Below are 22434 nucleotides of genomic sequence, written 5' to 3'. Positions count from 1 at the left end.
TACAACCAGCAGTGTGTTGTGGTCCTTACGAGCTCCTTTATTCGGTACATTTTCCCTCCACTCTTTTGTATCATTTACCCATCTATAGGAACCGGTTTTGTTTTTTGGCCGAGGAACCGATGCACGCAAATTAGACCCAGTGAGAAATGAAAAGCACCTCATCATAGGCGGTGTAGAAAGGCAATAGTCGATATTTCCCTGGCATTAGTAGCCATCACAACAAATTGGATAGCAGTATGTTAATGAGAAAGTCCAGTATGTTGCATCCTGTATTATAGATAGGAAATTAGAACTGTGGTAATGACGCATTTTAATAACGCCTTAGGAGAAGACATGGATGACACACACACACACACACACACACACACACACACAGCGCACCATGCCGAGGGAGTTGGGGGTGTGAGAGGTATCGTACTCGCCCCATAGACTTGCAAACTCCTTCATTAGCATCGTAGGGCCAGAGTTAGGTAGCTCGTTAGCAAGGCAGCCACAGCAGCAGATGCTTCTACCTGCGTGCTCGTGCTCCAGCACACGCATGCACACATACACTATATGTATACATGGAAAAACACCCACTCAGCTTGCAGTGAGACACAGTGATACAGGCCTGTGGCCCCAGTAGGTCCTGATCCTGATGATTAAACCAGCATCATTATTATAGACTATCAGAATTACTTCTGCTTCACATCTGAATGCTTTCATCCATATTCAAAATGCATGTGACGCCTTCCTCATCAAGTCTATATTTGCACCTGAAACTGCCGTGTGTGCATGAGCATATGGTTTTTGCTCTAACTCCAGTGAGTCCTCTCACACTGTTAACTCTGTTTCATCTGTTTTGTAAAGACTGCTGTTTCTCAGGTGTTAATGGAAATGTAAACTAGCTATATACAACTTAAACTTGTTATAACACCTGCAGAAATGTCAGTGAGACATAGAATTATGATCTGTTTTATTCTCCCTGATCTAATGGATGATGATAATGAAGTCAGAGATTCTATTTTGATTTATTTGTAAGATGGAGATTCTTTGCCACCGCAGTGGCACATTACCACAGTGCCACCTAGTGGTAGATGGCATGTGTTGATTTATGTGTTTTCTTTCTTGTTCCTGTTTCTCGTTGCAGACCAGCGTTCTGAACAAACACCTGAGTTCTCTAATGCCCGGTCTGACTGCGAAAGTCTTCAGGACATACAACGCCTCCATCACTCTGCAGCAGCAACTTAAGGAGCTCACAAACAGTCAGTCACACCTGCTCGCTGCACTGTAACAGTCTAAATTGACTTTAAATGCTCTGCACCACACATGAGCATTTTAAAGCGGTGGCTCGTGTTCCTCAGGTGCTGGTGCAGGGCGGTTAATAATGTAACTTGCCATCAGTTCAGCTCATTGTGTCACAGGGTCCAGTGAAAACAATGCAGTGACCCTCTTTTATATTTAGCCGGCTTAGTTCAAGGTATCTTGATGTCAGTCGGGTTTCTCAGTTATGACAGGAGTACATTATCACTAAACCCAGAGCCGTGCATCTCGGTCTCGCTCTTATCAGAGTCCCATTGGCTGCCTCGGCCATGATTTTTCCCTTTCAGAGATAGAAGTGTCATACTCGTCTCATTTCTGGCTTGCCACTGAGAGCCAATATGCAGGCTGACATGTGGTTGCAGGCAGTGTTGTGTGAACCACAGGAGGAATAGATTAAGTTAATACACGTGTATAAATGAAATAGGAGAATGTAATTGTATGAATGTGACTTGAAGCTTGATGTTTTGTCGCTGTGTGAGGTAATGGCATTAGGCGTGTCAGCGTGAGTTTCTCTTTAATAGTTTCTGTGCATAATTCTGGTTTGATATCTGTTCTCACTTGGATTTTTTTCCTTGTTTAAATACAAATTACTTTTTTTTTAAAAAATTCCTCAGAGTCTGACAATGTGGCAGAGAAACTGTTGTCCTACAATCGAGCTAACAGAGCAGTTGCTATTCTGTGTAACCACCAGCGGGCGCCGCCAAAGACCTTTGAGCAATCCATGGCTAACCTTCAGGCAAAGGTAAGGGCAGCTTGATTGAAAGTTACTTTAGTTTATATTTTATTGGACACAGTAATTTAAATTGGATTAGAAAGGGGCGATCGTGGCTCAAGAGTTGGGAGTTCGCCTTGTAATTGGAAGGTTGCCGGTTCGAGCCCCGGCTCGGACAGTCTCGGTTCGGTCGTTGTGTCCTTGTGCAAGACACTTCACCCGTTGCCTACTGGTGGTGGTCAGAGGGCCCGGTGGTGCCAGCAGCCTCGCCTCTGTCAGTGCGCCCCAGGGTGGCTGTGGCTACAATGTAGCTGCCATCACCAGTGTGTGAACGTGTGGATGACTGGATGTGTAAAGCGCTTTGGGGTCCTTAGGGACTAGTAAAGCGCTATATAAATACAGGCCATTTACCATTTATTTTTTTGTATTCTTCTCATTGTTAATTGACTGAAGAACAGATGAGAATTCAAGTGACAGTAAATGGTAATGGTAAATGGCCTGCATTTGTATAGCGCTTTACTAAGGACCTCAAAGCGCTTTACACATCCAGCCATTCACACACTGGTGATGGCAGCTACATTGTAGCCACAGCCGCCCTGGGGCGCACTGACAGAGGTGAGGCTGCCGGACACTGGCGCCACCGGGCCCTCTGACCACCACCAGTAGGCAAACACGGGGTTAGTATCTTGCCCAAAGAGATTTGGATCCACAGCCTGTCCTGTCACATTTTGAATTTAAATGTGGTGCCTGTGTGAGAGCTTGTATCCATATGTTCTCCACCCAGATTGATGCCAGGAAGGAGCAGCTGGCCTTAGCCAAGACGGAGCTGAAACAGGCCAAGAAGGAGGCCAAGACGAAGGGGAGTTCGGACCCGAAGTTGCAAGCGTGAGTGTCAGTAGTGGTGCGGAGGGGGACAAAAGAGAAGCTTTGGTAACATTTTGTCCTGTCCATGCGTTGGACTGAGGGCTACCACGAAGTAGCTTTAACCATTTTGGCAGATACCTGATATCCTCTGTCCTGAACTTTTTTTTTTCTTTAATACAACCAAAAAAAACAAGAGCATGAAACTTTACAGGTGTGTACCCGAGATCAGAATAAAGGTTTTAAAATGGTTGCGGTGGAATCCACGGTGCACTGCTGGAGTTACGTCATCGTTCTTTCCTTTTTCTTGTATGCCTCCTATTTTTAGAATATAATTCATTCATTCATTCGAGTGACCCTCAGGCAATGAATGGTTTCATGATATCTAATATTTTCATCACAGGGTAAATAGGAAAGCGCTGAACAACTTTGAATGCGTTTGCAATGACAGCATCAGATTTATTTCCCCCCCCCCCAGTAAAAATGTTTGTTTTCGGGTCTTTTCTACTATTTTCAAATATTTACACAAACTCCTCTTTAATTGTTACACTGTGAGAGGAAGTGATACAAAAAGGTTCTTCCATCCACACATATCTGTACCAGTGATGATTCCTTCTCTGTCAGGCTGGTGGAGCGGAAAAAGGCAGCAGTGAAGCGTTGTGAAGAGCAGCTGCTGAAGCTGGAGGTCCAGGCAACCGACAGGGAAGAGAACAAACAGATCGCTCTGGGTACCTCAAAGCTCAACTACTTAGACCCGCGGATATCCGTGGCCTGGTGAGTGAACACTACCAGCTGTTAAATATATAACACAAGATGTATACTGATATTTTCCCTCAGACTCAGAAGTGATAGCTGGTTTGTTTGAACTTTACCGTCTGTGTACCTCTGTTTCTAGGTGAAAAGATCTAAACCTGAATAAAGACGTTTAGGCTCATTTTTAATATTCCTCCCATCTATTCAGGTGTAAAAACATGGAGGTACCTATAGAGAAAATCTACAATAAAACCCAACGGGAGAAGTTTGCCTGGGCCATCGACATGACAGAGGCAGACTTTGAGTTCTAACCTAAAACTTGTTCAAGTCTCTCGTCTTAAAAGGTGACATAAGCTGCAATTCAGGAACCACTCCGTTAATTTTACATACAGTACTTCAATGCTGCATTTATTGTATTTTCAAAGACTGCCCATGTTGTACTTATAACTGTGTGGTACGATCGAGCTGTGCTTAATGTGCTTTTGCTTAGTGGTGTTTGTTTTTGTTCAACACTTTCTTTGGAAAAACTGCTGTTATTTGCTGTTTGTATGTTTTTGTTTGCATTAATCTGAATAAAGGTTCCCATTAGGCAGTAACGGGCCAAAGAAGCTGTCACGAGTTCTTAAACACCACTTTTGGGGAAGTGTTGTTTCAAATGCATAATTCTGCTGGTGTCGGTTTGCATTAACAAAGACAGTTTGTATAAGACTGAGGGCCAGTTCATTCTAAACACAGTGCTTTAAAATTAACAATGGGAAACACTGATTAGAATGCAAATAAAAAGGCAGTAACTTTAAAATCCTTTAAACCCCATATTTAATTAAAATGGTACAAAGACAACAGATTTTGCTTTTTGGAAAAAATCAATGAAAATATATGCATGCGCTGATTTTTATTTAAGGGCAGAAATACATTTAAACAAACTTTTATGACCGGTGTTTTCCAGCGTGTTGCGTGACCTCTTCTTGAACTGATGAGACTAAATGTTGTAGTTTTTAAAGTAAAAGTTGCATTTTCCAGTTCATAGCACACTAAAGTTTACAGTAGATAATTTCATCTGTGGATGCGATGACAGAGTCTTTAATGACAATAAGTGCTTCTGAGCCCAGTGACTGAAGATTCTTATTTTTGTGCCGTGTCACTCCATACATCTGAATATATTATGCACTGTCCATGATGGGCTCACATACTTATTTGCTGTGTCATTGTCCTTATTAATTCTGAAACCCTTGGTGTCCCTGTGGTGCTCATGATGAAGTTTCAACATGCAGGGTTTAAATGATTCCGGTTCGTTTTTATTATTTACATTTTACAAACTGTCCTAACCTAAGAGGTTGATTATAATTTCATTACATTATAAACAATATAGATTTAAAAACCATGCAACACTGAGACGTTCCACAGAATTTGCATCTGAAAATACGATTCTGGTTTAAAAAAACAAAACTACAGAAAAATGCAGAGCACCTCGGAGTTGGATGTATTGTTAAAAATTGTCAGCACCAGAGGGGTATGCTACGAAGAACATTCAACACAGGCAGGCTCTCTTTGCTGTAGCTGGCTTGACAAAACGTAAAACTCCAGTAAGAGATTTGTTTTCAGCTCAGTGCGCGCTCGTGTAAAAAGGGGTTTCATGCATCGTGACTCTGTGTCCACGCAAAATGATCCAAGTGCCATCTACTCCAATCTCAGACGTTATCAGATGGTGTAAAAACTGGATTTGGTGCATAAAGTGGTAAACATTAGAATTTATTATGTTATTGCCGAGTGTAATTTCAGTGCTGTCACCTTAGAAATAGTTCTGAGTCTTTTAGACTGGATACATTAAATGTGCCTGATGTAAAGGAAATGCACAAATCGCTTTCATTTGTCAGCAGATTGCGAAATGAATTTCACATTAGTACTCTTTGTGTGGGTTCTGTATGCTGGACTAAATCAGGGGTGTCTAACTCCAGGCCTTGAGGGCTGGTGTCCTGCAGGTTTTAGATCTCAGATCTCACCCTGGGTCAACACACCTGAATGAGATGATGAGGTCATTACCAGGCCTCTGGAGAACATCAAGAGATGCTGAGAAGGTCATTTAGCCATTTAAATCAGCTGTTTTGGATCAAGGACGCATCTAAAACCTGCAGGACACCGGCCCTCGAGGCCTGGAGTTTGACACGGCTGTACTAAATAGTTGGGATAGGCTCCTGCCCCCACACACACATCTTAACTGGATAAGCAGGAAAGAGATGGAATGAAGTTTAACATTTATACATTTTTTTTTTTTTGCTTCACTAAAATAAACATGCACATACATAATGCAATTTCCTGACGATGATTTTAGTGGTTCCACTAAAGTGCAGCTTAACAACTTGTGACACATAAAACTTATTCCCCGAACATGCGTATAAATAACACTTTTTTTAAAAATGCGATGGATAAAAAAAAATAATAAAAACTCTGAAAATATGGATTTTTAAAACAAACTCTGAACATAACCTGCGGCCGAGCGGCTTAGGTTAAAAGAGCCGCTTATCTTAAAATCAGTTTTCATTACAGAAAACTGATTTTAAGTTTGACCAACTCCAATAACTCACTGATCTCACTTCATAGTGCACCCCTCTTTCCAAGTATTGACCATACATGACAAACAGCCGTGTATTAAATAGCTTTAATAGAAGACTATCAGGATTGGAATGCATCCCACACAATGGTTGTAACAGTGCTCACTGTGAAACACTGCTAGCTTTAGAGATTCGCTGCACCGTGTTGGTGCGGACACTGGGTTAGAGGTTTGTACTAACCTGTTAGCCTGCAAGTTTTAGTCCTCGTCAGAGGCTAGGGCAAAACCAACACTGTCTGCTTTCGTGTCAAGGAATTCAACTACTGATATACATGTATATGAAAATAACCTCCAGGTTAGTACGCTAAATCTGCAATCCTGCACATGAGCACTTGAGGTGCTGAAGGGCATGTCACACTACTCTAGCTTACAAGTAACGTTCAAATTTTCAAGTCATTACATAACCATTTCACAATATATAAAAAAGCATTTCACACAACGACACACCAAATCAATATTAGTCATTTTCAGAATGGAAAAAGTCTGCTGCTCCTGAATACAGGACCGACTTCACGCCTTGTGATTTAGGAACCTGTGGGACAGATTTAGAAAACCATTCACTATTAAAGCTGACATTCAACATATTTACAGGAAAACTGACAAAGCTAGATGTGCCGACTACTTGATTACCTTCATTATGATCCTTGACCCTCTTTAGCTTTTTCTGGTGTTGCCTCGATCTCCTCGACACCAGCCTGGGTCATCAGGTCAGCAATGTTTTTTTCCAAGTCATCAATACGTGTGCTCATTTCATCAAGTGGAGAATTAGTTAAGGCTGGTAATTACAACTGGAAATCACAAAGTCAGCTAACACGGAACAAATGACCCAGCCTACAATTATTAACTTTGATGCATATAATCAATACAATGTTTTAGATGATTATTAGGATATTCCTTCCAATGATCTGGTCTGACATGGTCTGGAACTTGTCCTGCATCTGTTGCAGCAGAGTCTGAACCTGTGGAGGGGAAAAGAGCAGAAATTATGAAACTGGAGCCACTTAGTAGTTAAAGTTTATGGAGATATAAAGTGAAGTCATAACACTGCCAGATACAAACACTTAAGCATATGGTCTGTGAATCTGTTTCTATGCCAACAACTTAAAAGCTTGACTATGGATCTATGATTTACTGTAACAAGCACACCTGCAGCGCACACCCCCCCATCTCTTCATTCTGCATCTCCTTCACATAACAGTCAAGTTAATCCTCAGCTTCTTTAAATCTGTGTGAATACGACTGTAGGAAACTAGGTAATGCATAACAACAAATGACTCAAACTAGCGGAGGTGGTTTTTAAACGTTTGCGAGGTTTACTGAAGCTGAACGTCTCTCACTGACCCCCATCTCTATGGCAACACTCAAACACTGCCTACGCAGGCTTTGTCGTATAGGAAACACTAAAAGAATCATTAACATATAATCTGTACATTTTAAGGTCTGTGTGAAACTGCGCGATATTCAGTAGTCAGACACTGATAAGGGAAACCTACTATATATAAGTGCCAGGTGAATAAGGATAGAAAATGTACTGCAGGTAACTTTTACATAATTCTGTGCAGTTTACTCGTTGGAATTTGGTGATGCCATTTACATGACCGGTTGACCATTACATAACATTCTGGAGCTAAAGTCTGGGATTGTGGTTTGGATGCAACAAGCTCAACACACACTTTGAATCTAGAGTTTTACACACCAAACAAAATCCACGAAACACCGCATAAGTGCTAAAATTTGCTAGCTCAGATAGCTTGCTATCGTTAGCATTGTTATTGGCTTTGCTAGCTAAGGCTAAGCTACTGTGGCTAAAGCTAGCTTGCCTCGCGATCACGACTCACCACATTGGTAAGGTCCTGCACCGATTTGGGGTCCGTCTCAGCCATGTTGTGATGTAAATGATTATCAGCGCCTAAACAGCACAAAAATTCAAACCGCTATCTAGCGACTGTTTTGCTATCTACTCGAAGTAAGCAATCTCGCACAACACCCACAGCACAGTCAGCTGTTCCAAAGCACAGAGAATCTCGCGAGAGCTGCTCCAAAGTACAGCGAGTTTTGAATGGGCAGTACAGAGTTGTAGATTTTATTTACCCCACGTAGCTTCATAAAACTCCTGACATTCAGATATTTGTTCAGTGCAGTAGTCTGCCTAATTTAGGCGTCCGGGTCATAGAAACATGCACACAAAAGCCTTTGTTAAATCTGTATTAACTAAAACAAAAGATAGAAGTCGATGTATCCGTGCGAGTGCGTGTGCGCCTGCCTGCGAGTGCGTGTGCGCCTGCCTGCGCGCGCACGTTTCTCCTCATCTGAACGAGTTGGATTTGAAAGTTGGAGCTGCCGGGAGCCCGGTGTGTTTTGACGCCGAAGAATTCGTGTGCGGGTTTTGTTTATGTTACAAACGGGCGGAAAGTGAACGACGAGGTTTGGTAAGTAAAGCTTGAAGTTTTAAGTTAACTCTTAAATTAGGGAACTTACTGGGGTATAAAATCCTTATAAGGGGCGATACAGAATCAGCCCCAGTGAGCTCGCTCTACTATTATAGAAAACGGTAGACTTTCTTTGGTGATTTAATTTTTGCCCTTAAAAGTTCTTATTTGCACAGGCTTATACGAAACCTTCATCTGTTTATAACAATGTAACCACTCGCTGTGAATGCTGGGCCTCTGTGTCTTGTTACTCTGAGGCTGGCACAGTAGCCTAAAATTGATGTCTGGAAGTTCAGGCATGTTAGCCCAACCCAAAGAAGCTATGCTTTGCTTACGTAACAAAGCTCGTTGTGTTATCAGATGTAGTCCATCACATTTGGGCTGCTCTCATGTGATGGTTAACTTCTACAGCAGGCGGAGGGAAGTAGCTGGAGACGCCTTGGATTGTTAAATTTCCTGAATAATATTTAACTTTGGAAAACACGTAGAAACCTTTTTATGGAATGTGTTAAAGGTCTGCTGCAGGTTTTCATTCACTTTGCATTGTTAATCATCACACCTTTAAAATGCTTTCTGCAATGTTGGTGTTTTTACAGCCGTTATGTCCTTATTACAAATAAATGCCCTCTGATGTTAATCAGGCTGTACACAGGAGATTCCACTCAATGCATCTGCTGTTACGTTGAGGAGAAAAGGTTAACAGCAGCAGTCTTACAAGAAGAGAACCTGTTGGTGAGGGTTTTGTGTTATCACGACAAAAGTGTGTTGACCCAGTGCTGACTGGATTTCCAGGTTTGACTGATTCGTCAGCTGAGCCTTGTGACCAATCAAAAGAGCACATTCATTCTAGCGCGTTTCAAGGTTTGATAATGAAAATATTACACAGTCATTACTGAACAGGAACACAACAGTACCCACAAGCATGATGCCACTGCTCACTGTTGTTCAGCATGTGTAGGTCAGGGTTTTGTGTACACAAAATACGTTTGTTTTTGTTTTGTTTCTACTGAAGAACAACAATAGGGAACTGGAGTTTTAGGGAACTGTATGAAATCAAATTCACTGAAACATATTGTAACACTGTTTGGAGGGAAAAGAGAACTACTGTGACCATTTGTAATAAAGTAAAATAAAATTCACTTCCTGCTGTGACAAAACAAATTTCCCACGTGTGGGACTAATAAAGCTTATCTTATCTTATCTTATCATGCCAAGTAGTCACAGTAGTCACTTTGCATTGCTAATAATAATATTAATTTGAAGATTTAATTTAAGAAAACATTTTGAATTACCAGGACCTTTGTTATGAAGACAGCCTGGTAATAGAATATGTTTAACTGACCATTTAAGCTAAGAAGAAAAAAGAAAAGCTGGTGTATGCAGTTTGACAGAAGTCGGTGCAGATATGCATTTTGACTTGTTATTTAAACAGTGTGGTAGATCCCATACTGGTCACCTTAGTAACGCCCCTAGCTTCACCAGCCGGTGACTGTTTAACCTCTCCTGGCAGTCCATGTCCTCTGTTGCTGTACATTCCCAGACCTTTGACTCCCACTTGTGATCCCTGTTCTGATATGTGGCCACTATAAAAGACAAGAAGTTTAAATAATAGAAAAGTAGTTTGCTACTTGTCTGTCCTCCTTGACCTATTTATGTAATGAATTAAAGTACAGTATACTATTTCCAGACAGTCATGGGTCCATTTATTGTAACTGTTGGGAAACCTGAATAAAAATGAACATTTTCTTTGCTGCACCTCTGTTTGGAATCACTACTACGCCTGCCTGTAACAGCAGAGCTTGCCTAAGATGTGTTATTGAATGATTTTGATTGATGGAAATGGATGTAAAACGATTAGAAAAATAAGATAACTGCCAACATTTAGAAGTTGTATTTGGACAATAATGAGCCTTTTGTACTTTAAAAAAAATATAAAAAGATAAACATTTAACAGCTGTTTTTGACTAATCAACCAGCAAATATGTGAAACTGTAACAGACTATGCAACAATGACATAGTTGTCTACTTCAACATTATGTTCTGCATAAAGAAGCTTAAAAGCAGTATTATGCCTGCCTTGTATGTGTGCATTGATAGGCCAGAATCAGCTGACTGAGATCATTTTGGCTCTAATATGAAAGTATATTGCTTCATGTTTTATGTAAGTTTGGTTGTTTTGGTCATCATGCACGGGCTACTTTCCTGTAAGAGATTTAGTGCTGGAAATAAACATGAAAATTGTGATGTGAGATATAAGAATGAGGCATTTAATTGCACTCGGGCAATGTTAATCTCTGGTTAGTGACTCTGGGCGCCTCATAATGCCCATTAATGATAACGCTGCTGACCTCCCATTACTTTGACTCTCTGACAGTGGCCTGCTGTCTGTCAGATCTCCTACTGCTACTCATCCACCTCCTGAACACTCGTAATATTCCCTTGCTGTGATGGATGCCGAGGTGGTTCTCCAGGAGGAGGACATGGAGGGCTCGTGGACGCTGCTCTCCTGGCTGGCATCATTCGTAATGGTGTTTGGGGGAGCCCTGCCTTATGTGCCGCAATATCAGGAGATCCAGAAAAGCAGCAACACTGAGGGATTCTCCACCAGAGTCTGTCTGGTGCTGCTCATAGCTAACATCTTGCGTATATTTTTCTGGTAAGAAAGCATTTGTTCTTTACTCATAATTTTTATCCTTTTGCTTTTCTGTTTTATTCCTTTTAAAGGTGCTAACCTGTCATGTCAGCCTTGAGGCTCTGTATTTAAATACAGCTGATCCTACCGGACTACATGCTGATCTATAAGAGCTCTGTATCTAAAGTCCTGATTGATTTTGGTTGCCTTGGTCTTGTTCTTGCAGGATAGGGAAGCAGTTTGAGCTGACCCTGCTGCTTCAGAGTGTGGTCATGATTCTCACCATGTTTGCCATGCTCCACCTTTGTTGCACTGTGCAAAACGCCAACAGAGTAAGCACCAAGCAGCATCGCCTTTCAGGTAACTGCAGCTTACCATGCAATCACTGTCATGAGCATTTACAATTACAGCAAGTGACGCATCCAACATTCAATGCTTCCCTGTGTCAGCAGTTTTAGGCGAGAACTCCTGCTTCTTTCCAAAAGAGGGAGCTAGTGGAAAAGCTAACATTGCAAGATTGCTGTTCTCAAAACACCGTACCTATGAGAGCTACTTTTTTATATTCTGACTTGTCCTCTGTATATTGAATTCTTCTTTTCAGTTTCCAGTGTGACGAATACGCAAACACACTGAACACAGTAAAGCTTGAAATATCATTAAAATATCACGTTAAAGAATGTGTAAGAAGTGCAAAGCCAAACAGAGACCATCCACTATAACTGCAAACCCTTCTTTAACCTTATGGCATAACCTGAAGTGCACCTCCCTCAAAATGTAACTACATGTCATGTTCATGCAGCCTGCAACTAGTTTTTAATTTATCAATAATCACTGTCTCAATGTAAAAAAATGGAAACTAATATAAAAGCAAAATTCTGGAGTGAGATCACTGAAATTGTCCAAATTGATGTGAAGGGATGAACAAGGCACTTTATTTGTTTCTATTTGCTGGCACTGCATGTAAAGCACCAGGACTCAACCATAAGGTGAATATGCACCAGCACAAGTATAAATGTCGGCAACAACGTCGACCACTAAACGTAGGTTACGTCGTAGACGCTACCGCAGACGTCTAAAACAGCCATTAGTCAGTTTGTGTGGAAATAAGCCGGGTTACATGGTGGCATTGTGACAAATATGTCTTCATAACATGAATTATAGAGTACAGCAAGGTAAAGATTTGATTTAAGGTGCACAGGCAGCAGGTCTGCAGAATGTCGGCCCATCCCACCCTGTGAATTACAGGATATCTCTTCTTAGAGTGTGTGTGCACGAAGTATAAGAAATGTGATGGAAACACAAGCATGTGAATGTGTTTCTTAGGAGGCTGTGGATGACGTATTGGTACAGAGTGAGAGCAGATGATGTGAGCTAAGATTAAGCGCACCAATATCAGTGTCTCCTCTGAATTGTGTGTGTGTGTGTGTGTGTGATGCCAAGACGGGGAACCCAACCAAGATTATTTACAGGGTCTATTTTTATAGGCTGCTGTCTTTTATAGGTAATTGTGTTTTTTACAGACGCTCGAGTTGATTGCCAAATATCCTGACAGAAATTCAATCTTAGTGCAGTTTTTCTTTTTTTGTTTTATTAGACAACGAAGTAAAACTGAATAATGGAATCTTGTAATAGTCTGATCATGCAGAGCACAACGTGTTATTAAAGACATAAATCACGATAACTGATTTTAGGTTGATGGATATGAAACAGGGAGAATATTTCTTTGTAAAGACGAGCAGAAAGCATGTCTGTTTGTTAGGCTGTCAGAGGCAAATCCCTCTAAATGAGTTTTGATTGAGGAACTACAGACTGAGTGTGTGTGTGTTTAGACAGGAGAGTAATGATCATCTTTATGTTAGACTGTGCTTCTCTTGCCTTTACAAAGAACTGATCTATTACTCATCAGCAGCCCCCTCCCCCCTCTGTTTATATTATTTCAGCCTACGCCAAACAGTTTTTGTGGTGAATAAAATAGTTTATTGTAAGTGGAGGTGGATCGTCTGATTTCCATATAGGCTGTTTGTGAACGTGTAGCAGTGAACAACAATTCTGCCTGCAAGCCACTGAGGCGTAAACTGTTAATCAGAGGAAACAGAGCGATTGATTTAAAGCGATCTTTATTTTTTAATCACACTATCAGATAAAACACATCATGAACACTCTTTCACATTAAGCCCCTCGCTCTCTCTTAAGGGCAGCTCTGAGGTCCAGTTGCGATGGGGGATGGTGGGGTCGGGACAAGAATAGATCAGAACGGCTCTTCTCCCCAGCTGCCTGCTCTTCCCTCCACGTTTCTTGTGCAAAGTCTTTCCAACAGATCAGGGTCATCTCTATGTAAAATAGTTACTTCTAACCATGATGCATGTCGGCGTGGTTTACAAACACGGAGCTATTTTTGTGGCTCCTTCATTTCTTAGCTCCTCGCTCAGAAGTCCTGACTGCTCTTTATTTTTCTCTTCTTCTTTTTCTCACACCTTCCTCCACTGTTCTTCTACTCTCCCATCTCCTCCTCCTGTCGATCCTTCTGTTGCAGTTTCAAGGGCTCCCACTTCTTTTCCTTAACTTCTACTTTTATGAACAGATATCTGAGACTGCCAGAGTCCATGCTGAGGTCATCTCTGATCCACTTGCTTTAATGCCAACTTCTGTCATCTGCCTACTAACCTCATTTCCACTGCCTCAAAGCACACTCGAGCAGAACATAACCTGACTGACTGAGGCCAAACAGAGAACTGCATGTCTCCTGTGAGTGTCATTCTCCCACAGTTAAAAAAAAAGATTAAAATTTTGCAGTGCTGAAAGTTTTTTTCTTTCTTTTCTGTTGGCTATACCAACACATTGTTGTTGCGTTCCTAAATACATTAAGATATAGTGAAATGTTTCTTTTATAACATTGCTCTTATTACAATATTACATAGTCCAGTGTATTACTTACCTTTTTACGCTTTATAGAAAGTAATTTATGAATTGCTCATTACATTACTTTTTGCATTACTCCTCAGCATCACATAGGAAGCACTGTCACTTAATTGCCTATATAATATGAAACTTTCCATCTACATGTATATATGGATATCCTGACAGTGAAGACTTATCAATGATCTCCTTTCAGTATTTAGTTCTTATCACAAAGCTGAAAACAGCTGGTGAAAGAGCACTCGACAGCTGCTTCGTGTGTTAGCACGCTGCCATTGAAGCTGGATGCTGAGATTTGATATCGTGCACAGGAGATGGGTTTGTTTTTTCTTCTGGATTTCACAACCTTGTGTCCAAAACATTAGCATAATGTGCATATCTCCACCCCTGAAGATCTGTAGACCACTGTGCCATTTAGGCTATGGTTCACTAATGATGTTTTACTCAGAGCTGACTCTGGTCTTCTCAGCCTTCCTGTCCTTTTGTATCTGAGTTCAGCCTTCGACACGATCTCTCCTTCTAAACAGACTTTCCTCTCTTGGCGTCTCCGACACACCCCCAGCCTGGTTCCAATCATATCTCCTTGACCGCTTCCAGTTTTTTAAACTCAAATCATTCCGCTCTCGTCTATTCCCGGTCAGTTCTGGTGTACCCCAACGTACAGTCTTAGGCCCTCTTCTCTTCATAACATACATCCTCCCTCTTGGTACCATTTTCCATAAATTTCATCTTTCCTTTCACTGTTTTGCTGATGACACCCAGTTAAATCTCTCCTGCTGGCCTGATTCCTCCCTCCCACCTTCTCTTATAGAATGTTTATCGGAATTAAAATCCTAATTTTCTAAAGCTCGATGAGGATAAAACTGAACTCCTTCTTGTCGGCACTAAATCCAACCCACTGAAGGCAAATCATTTCACTCTCACTGTTGATAACTCCACAGTTTTCCCTTCTCCTCAGGTTAAGAGCCTTGGTGTCATCCTAGACAGTTCACTGTCCTATAAATCTCACATCAGTGATCTCACCTGTTCTGCTTATTTCCATCTATGCAACATTAACCGATTACGTCCTTCTCTTTCCACCCAGTCTGCGTCCATTCTTGTTTAATAGTCTCGTTACCTCCTGCATTGACTATTGTAATTCTCTCTTGCATGGTCTCCCCCAAAAATCCCTCCATAAGCTTCAACTGGTTCAAAACTCTGCTCCCGGCATTATTACCAGAACCCCCTCCTTTTTTTTTTTCTTGCGCCTGTCCCGTTTGGTTCTTTTGCCATCAGAATTATTGTCTAAAGGCAAAGAAAGATGCCCAACAAACTTCCTCCTACAAGCGCATCACCTGTCATGTGATTACTGAATTAAGGAAAGTACCACTGCTTATGAGAATCACAGTTAGGCTTCTCCAAATAGGTTTGAAACTGGTGACTGGGAGTTCCTTTTTGTGTTTCTGTCACTAAGATGTGGTTAATAGTAAAAATTTGTAATTGTTTTCTCCTCAAAGGGTAGGTGTAAAGCCATTGTTGCCCGGTAACAGTGCCTCCTGCTTTTGTATTGTATACGTGAAAACAGGTAATTGTATAAAGTTGTTGCCAGAATGGCACGACAAAGAGAAATGTCAGTCAGATGAGCAAGCTCGCTTCTTTCAAGGATGAGCTTGTTGTGCAAGTTTTATGCCCACACTTTTTTTACTCCGGCTTTCTTATAAACAACCAAAGAGTGCCAGTAACTACATCATGGCATGTGAAAAAGGAAGTGCTGTTTTTGGCTTTATGCACAAACTGTAGCACAGTCTGGAAGTTTCTTCAGACTATCTCACCAGGAGTGCTCAGACTTTAGAAGTGAAGCCAAGCTAAGAGATAACAAACACAACTACACAGCCTGGATTTTCTCGTCAGGTCACCTTCATTATTATTTATTGTTTTTGTACTAGATGTGTAAGGTGTGTCTGTGTGTGTGTGTGTGTGTGTGTGTGTGTGTGTGTGTGTGTGTGTGTGTGTGTGTGTGTGTGTGTGTGTGTGTGTGTGTGTGTGTGTTTGCATCCTATACAGTAGCTCTTTCTGTCTCCTTAATCCATTGATGATGCAGTGATATCAGGATGAAAAGTCAGCAGAAAACAGAATCTGTTTTTCGTCTGCATCAGCATTGTTACTCTGCCCATTTTGATGCCCTTTGCATAATCGTTCATAGAGGTGAAACTTCATATATTTGTGGTTAAAATGTGTTCTTGAGTCTTTGTCATAGTCTCTGCCTGTGCTCACTCAGAGTTATGACTTTGCAAAGTCTTCAGTACCTGCCCCAGGGTGCCACATTAGCAGTCCTGGCCTTATAATGCAGGAGTTTGAAGCCAGATAGAGAAGTAAGGGGTCTGAATATATTCAAAGACACACGTGACCTCAGGCTAAGTGTCAGATTGGTGCAGACAGTAACTCTGAGTATGTGAAAGAAGAGAATTCTGGGGCTGGATAAAAAAAACTTGATTTAAAACAAGTCAAGAATATCTAATGAAGTGTAATTACTGAGCTACTGTGAGGTCACTGAAAGTGGAACACCATAAAAGCTGAACAACATCCTCCTCTGTTGGCTGAAACGGGTAAAGCACACACATTTAACGTTGTACTTACAGCTTACGTTTGTGTGAAGAAAGCGCGTTTGAAAGTTAGCAACAGCTGCTGTTTAACATTCTGTTTGTTACCTTACCTCACTATAAACAGAAGAGGCGGGGCTCTTGATAACTAGCGTTGACCCTGTGGTCTTCCCTAAAAGCATTATCACTCAAGACAGTGGAAGCATGATAGGAATTGTTGAAGTGTTCACGAATCACCGTCTCTAATGTGATAAAATGAACTGCTACTCTGTCCTCTGTTGCCTCATAAATTCAGATCATAGCTGCCAGATGCAGCCGCAGTTCTTTGAAACAATACTGCTAACTTGATTTTAGAATGTAACAATTTCAATGAATTAATAGATAGAAATTAGACACGAGACACACCTGTGGGTTCAGCGCATCAAAATAAAAAGTGAAGGAAGCTGAATATTTGACTTATTTTTGAATTTCCACATCAAAGTTATGGTCGTGTTGTACTTAAATTGCTCGTGTTAACATACTAATATTAATTCAAGTACAACTTTAACATATACTCATAGTTTCATACAGTCCAACAGCTCAGCTTTTGCTGACAAAGGTTTTAATGAAGTTATTGATGAAGGCCACAGTTAATGAGACTGATGCACTGTTGTCTCTCTAATAAATGAAGTGTGTGTGTGTGTCTTTGTTGTTTTCTAGCATCTGTTCATCAGGTCTGCTGTAGAGCTGGGTGGGTGTATATTTCTGTTCCCTCGAGGAAGTGCACTGTTGAATTTAAATTATTTGGATGAGCGGTCCTTGTATTTTAGCCAAAAGCTGTTATCCTGTCACAGCAGTTAGACACAGGTCAGACTTAGGGCCCGTTCTTCGTACCTCGCTAAGTAAGTTAGCCGGATTTGACTGTTGACGATTTCGCGTGATCCTGGATCGTTCGGTTCTTCGAAGCCCATCCGGGACTTGCTGTCATAGCAACAGAGCCGTAAGCGTAAACCTGCTGGGGAGCAGGTTTACTTTATGTAAACAGGATTAGATCGCGGCCACGCAGGTATGCCCGCGTCATTCATACGAAAGCAACAGCGATATTTTACCACTGTTGTACCATAAATAAATAACATCAATGTAACTAAAGATAATGCAGCACTTGATCCTTTTATTGATGTCACACAGATACATACAGGTCATTTCCTAAAAAAGGGAAATGTACTATTAACATTCTATTACATGTATGTGATTATTACAGATGTAATTCATATTTCAGAGTAGCAATTGCAATTTACTTCGTGTAATCAAGATGGGAGACCACGGCTATAAAAGCGAAGGTGGATTTGGGAAGCCTGTCGCAGTCATATCCTGTCCATATACGCGAGCCACCCATTGCGGAAGGTGCAAGATTGATAAGGAGAGTCCTCAGAATCCAGCGTATATTGCGGGATAGACAGGATCCTTTAGCTCAGCGCGACAGTGTGCTCATTGAGAGATATCGATTTTCCCGTGAGGGTATTATTCACTTAACCAACTTGTTGACGAGGGGTGCAGGACCACCACCTGTCTTTTTTTGCGCTGCCCCTTTTCTTGGTTGCTGTTATAAACAAACAAACAGATTATTTCAGGGTCTCTGTCCAAGAGACGAAAAGCAATATAAGTGATCAATATTACCATTCTGTAGAATATTCTTATATTTCACTTTTACTTGTCCCCATGTTCTAGTGGGTCCTGTTGTGGCTCTAATGTGAAAGGGGATATAATATAACATAATGTAATATAATATAATGTAATATAATATTGGATAATATAGTGTGATATGATAAATCTACCCTACCACCTACTGGTGTTGGCCAGAGGGGCCGATGGCGCGATATGGCAGCCTGGCTTCTGTCCCAGGGCAGCTGTGACAGCTACCAGTGTGTGAATGTGAGAGTGACTGAATAGTGGCATTGTAAAACGCTTTGGGTGCCTTGAAGAGCGCTATATAGATCCACTCCATTATTATTGTTATTATTAAATTACTTACGAGTTTAATTTGTCAGCAACTTTCTGCCAGCCCTCTCTCCTTGCTTTTGCAGCCTTTGCAGTGTTCCCTTGCGTTTTAATTAGACTCTGAAACTCCTAAAATCCCTCACTCAAGAGTTCTTGCTCTGCTGCCGAAGAATACCGAGCGCGCTCCTTCGACATTTTCGCCGACCAATCAAAGGGTTGCCGATCAATGTTTCTACTATCGATGCGTAGCCCCTGTTGGGCCACCCAGTGATCTCACATTACTTCATCCAGCTATACTAATCGTCAACAACAGGTGTGTTCGGGGAACCGGAATAGCGAGCTCAGAGTTAGCGCGATGATTTGATCTTGGATGTAGTAAGCGACGTACGAAGAACGGGCCCTTAGTGTACTAGTAAGCCTGTGTAGCGTCAGCTTGTTGTACACTGTCTGTGTCCAAAGCTCTTCTAATCTCCGTCTTATGTCTCTGCTACATATCCAGCTCATACTGTGCAGCTCTTTCTGAACTATATGCAGATTTGTCACTTGATGTGAAGTCGCTGTGGATGCTATCTGTAGTTATTATCAGCTGTCCAACAACTGAATCACTGTGGTGGTTATCTCAAAGAAAGAGACTAATGAGGGCTGAGGTTGTGTTTGATATCAGGAGTAAGCTTGAATAGTTTTTTAAAGTGACATCAAACCTTTGGTTTTATTTTATTTTTTTAACTAGCCACACATATAGTCAAGGTAAAGGTACCAATGTTTTATGTATCAGGACACAATGATGAATCATGTGGTCCTTAGTGTGTCTTAAAATAATTTCAATAAAAACCCAAATGAACAACATTTGAAAACTAAGGCTAAATACAGAAGCAGTATGGGAAAGTTGAGCTTATAGAACCACCTTAAGCAGCTTAAGCAGCTTAAGCAGCTTATAGAACCACCTTAAGCAGCGATAAGTTGTTTTACAGTTTAGAGTAAAATTTAAATCATATATATTTAATCTCTGTAGTATTCTGGATAAAGCTATTTCTTATATTTTGTAACTTTGTAAAATATTGTATTATTTACCCCAACTGGTCACAGCAGATGGCCCCGCCCCTCCCTGAGCCTGGTACTGCTGGAGGTTACTTCCTGTTAAAAGGGAGTTTTTCCTTCCCACTGTCGCCAAAGTGCTTGCTCATAGGGGCTCATATGATTGTTGGGTTTTCTCTGTATGTATTATTGCAGGGTCTACCTTAAAGCGCCTTGAGGTGACTGTTGTTGTGATTTGGCGCTATGTAAATAAAATAAAATTGAAGTGAATCGAATTGAATTGAGTTCAGTCTGTTGGAGCAACTGTAACCACATAATTTCCTTAGAGTAAAGTATTCTGTATGACTTCAACAGTCTCTCACATTGTTGTGGAGGCATTTTGGGCCACTTTCCTTTACAAAGTTGCTTTAGTTTATTGAAGTTTGCAGGTATTCATTTATAAATCGCTAGTTTTAAGGTCTGGCACAGCATTTTAATAAGTTTGAAGTTTGGACTTTGACTAGGTCATTGCAGCTCCTTGATTATTTTCTCTTTCAGCCAATCTGTTGTAGATTTGATGCTGTGCTTGGTTTCACTGACCTGTCGCTTGACGGCTAAAGCTCGGCCCATTTTGGTGTGCAGAGGAGTTCAGCGTCAACTCTGCAAAGTGCCCAGGTCCTGTATGGCTGCCAAATCATCACCTTTCCACCACCGCTATGTTTGACAGTTGGTGTGAGGTGTTTGTGCTAATATGCTGTGTTTAGTTTTCCTCCAACTTGGCTCCGTACATCATGGCCATATATCTTCACTTTGCTACTTTATCAGTGTCCAAAGGACATTGTTCCAGAGGTCTTGTGGTTTGTTTAGGTGGAATTTTACAAGCGTTCACCACGCTGCCTCGTTCTTTTTAGAACAAAAGGAGACTTCTCCTGACAACCCTTCCACACAAGCCATGCACATTTAGGCTTTTTCTAGTTGTACTGTCATGAACTTTTACTTTTTACATGCTAACTGAGACCTGTAGAGTCTCAGTCCGCAGCTCTTTTTCTTTTGCAGTTTCTCTGAGCATTGCATGTTCTGTCCTAGGGGGGGAATTGTTATGATGTTCACTCCTGAGAAGACTGGGAACTGTTTTCCACCTGTGAATAATCTTTCTGACTGTAGAATGATGGACTGGAAATTGGTTGGAAATTGACTTGCAATCCTTCCCAGGCTGTTGGGCAGCAACAATTGCTCATGTGAGATCACTGCATTGTGTTAACACACAGCCGGAACGCTCCGGACCACCAAACTGCCAAAACGTCCGTTTTAAAAAAAGGTGCTCACACTTGCTCAGGATCAGATAATCATTAGCAAGCACGTTCTGTTAACAGCAGTTGGCTGCTACTTAACATCCTAATTGCTATAGAAACAGACACTGATTCTATATTTTGGCATAAACAATAATAATAATAAAAATGATAATAATAGCACAATCTAGTATGTCTTATGTTGTTGCAGTGACCTAACTGTAAAACCTGCTACAGACCAATTTTCTGTTTGTTTTTCTAATGTACTGATATGTGAAATCCTGGATTTGAAAGAATGCATACTTTATTTATTTAGCATGACTGTAGACACATGTATGGGTGGGCTCAATGTTAGCCTGTGCATGAGATTCATCTGGATGCCCGTTCAAGAGCAGTGCAACTGAATTATTGCAGGTAAAAGTTGGCAGCCCTATTCCTCCTGCAGTAAATGACTTCTGTTCACTGTTCTCTGGTGTAAACCCTCAACTTGTTTTCATTATCATATTGAGAAAGTATCTTTTTTCAGATAAAAACTGTGTGGTCTCAAGACTAATTCTACTGTGTACTGTCTTTATTTTCCTATGTTCGTTTTTATTCACCTATAAGGGCACACAAGCTGAACGACCAGACACCGTCCAACGATGGACTCTGTGTGTCGTTCAGTATTAAAGGTGCTTCACATGATGTGCTGAACAAATAACTTGCAGTTTCAGGCTCTGCCCAACATACCACAACAGTAACACACTCACAGAGCAGTGCATTAAATGAAAACCGCTGCTCACGCACATCTGCATCACTGCAGTGGCACAAATCAGGTGTAACAAACATTGACCGAGATTATGTGCAGCCTAAATTGAATTTACATATCCTGCAACAGGAAAAAAGTGTTTTGCTCACTTTCAAAGTGATGTATTTTAATTAAAGCCCCGATAACAGCTGAGTTTTATTAGCAAGTCAAATGAAGTCAGCTAGGTGAGAGGTGTTTTATTAGCAGCCAGGCATACTGGATTACTCCAACAGGATAGATAAAAATGCAAATAAAACGAGAGGGGGGGGGTATTTGCAGTGATAATTTTTGTTCCCGGAAGCTCAAAGGAAAGTAGCAATGAGAAAACATTTTTGAGACGAGAGATAAGTGTTATAATTAGTTTTGGATTTGATAAGGCTTTATTCATTTATTTTTATATATTGCATTTGCAACAGGAGCAGTAGGTTTTTGGTTGGTAATAAAACCAGAACATTGGCGACTCTTCCATTGGTCTCATGGACCAGGCGACGGTTCATCCCTCAGGGGCGGTTTGTTCCCAATCATGCAGCTAGCATTTTTCAAAGTTTATGGGCTTTTTAGATTTGTACCATGTA

General features: G+C 41.1%; 3 protein-coding genes across 7 annotated transcripts in view; 2 read left to right on the top strand and 1 right to left on the bottom strand.

The window, feature by feature from the left end:
* Nucleotides 1-4234, top strand: part of LOC308392359 (DNA topoisomerase I, mitochondrial) — a 53005-nt gene extending 48771 nt beyond the window's left edge. For 2 of the 4 annotated variants that reach the window (XM_080875338.1, XM_080875339.1), the window contains exons 16-20: nt 1130-1244; nt 1917-2044; nt 2799-2899; nt 3500-3649; nt 3837-4232. In XM_080875338.1, the coding sequence (XP_080731464.1) occupies nt 1130-1244; nt 1917-2044; nt 2799-2899; nt 3500-3649; nt 3837-3939 (597 nt within the window). In that variant the 3' untranslated portion in view covers nt 3940-4232. Of the gene's footprint in view, nt 1-1129; nt 1245-1916; nt 2045-2798; nt 2900-3499; nt 3650-3770 lie in introns of all 4 variants that reach the window. The other 2 variants (XM_080875341.1, XM_080875340.1) reach the window with 2 other exon arrangements.
* Nucleotides 4235-6270: 2036 nt separating this feature from the next.
* On the bottom strand, nt 6271-8242 carry hsbp1b (heat shock factor binding protein 1b). The gene is made up of 4 exons (XM_080875354.1): nt 8075-8242; nt 7129-7195; nt 6867-6993; nt 6271-6768 (listed from the first exon to the last, which is right to left on the bottom strand). Exons 1-3 carry the CDS (start codon nt 8117-8119, stop codon nt 6872-6874), a joined length of 234 nt encoding a protein of 77 aa, XP_080731480.1. The 5' UTR covers nt 8120-8242; the 3' UTR covers nt 6271-6768; nt 6867-6871.
* Nucleotides 8243-8406: 164 nt separating this feature from the next.
* Nucleotides 8407-22434, top strand: part of LOC308392363 (solute carrier family 66 member 2) — a 62020-nt gene continuing 47992 nt past the window's right edge. For both annotated transcript variants that reach the window (XM_080875352.1, XM_080875353.1), the window contains exons 1-3: nt 8407-8665; nt 11040-11321; nt 11524-11657. In XM_080875352.1, the coding sequence (XP_080731478.1) occupies nt 11113-11321; nt 11524-11657 (343 nt within the window). In that variant the 5' untranslated portion in view covers nt 8407-8665; nt 11040-11112. The remainder of the gene's footprint in view (nt 8666-11039; nt 11322-11523; nt 11658-22434) is intronic.

The sequence above is a fragment of the Rhamphochromis sp. 'chilingali' genome (assembly GCF_963969265.1).
Source record: "Rhamphochromis sp. 'chilingali' genome assembly, chromosome: 2".
Lineage (NCBI taxonomy): Eukaryota > Metazoa > Chordata > Actinopteri > Cichliformes > Cichlidae > Rhamphochromis > Rhamphochromis sp. 'chilingali'.
The sequence above is the reverse complement of the archived record's forward strand: the minus strand, read 5'-3'. Positions and strand labels throughout refer to the sequence as shown.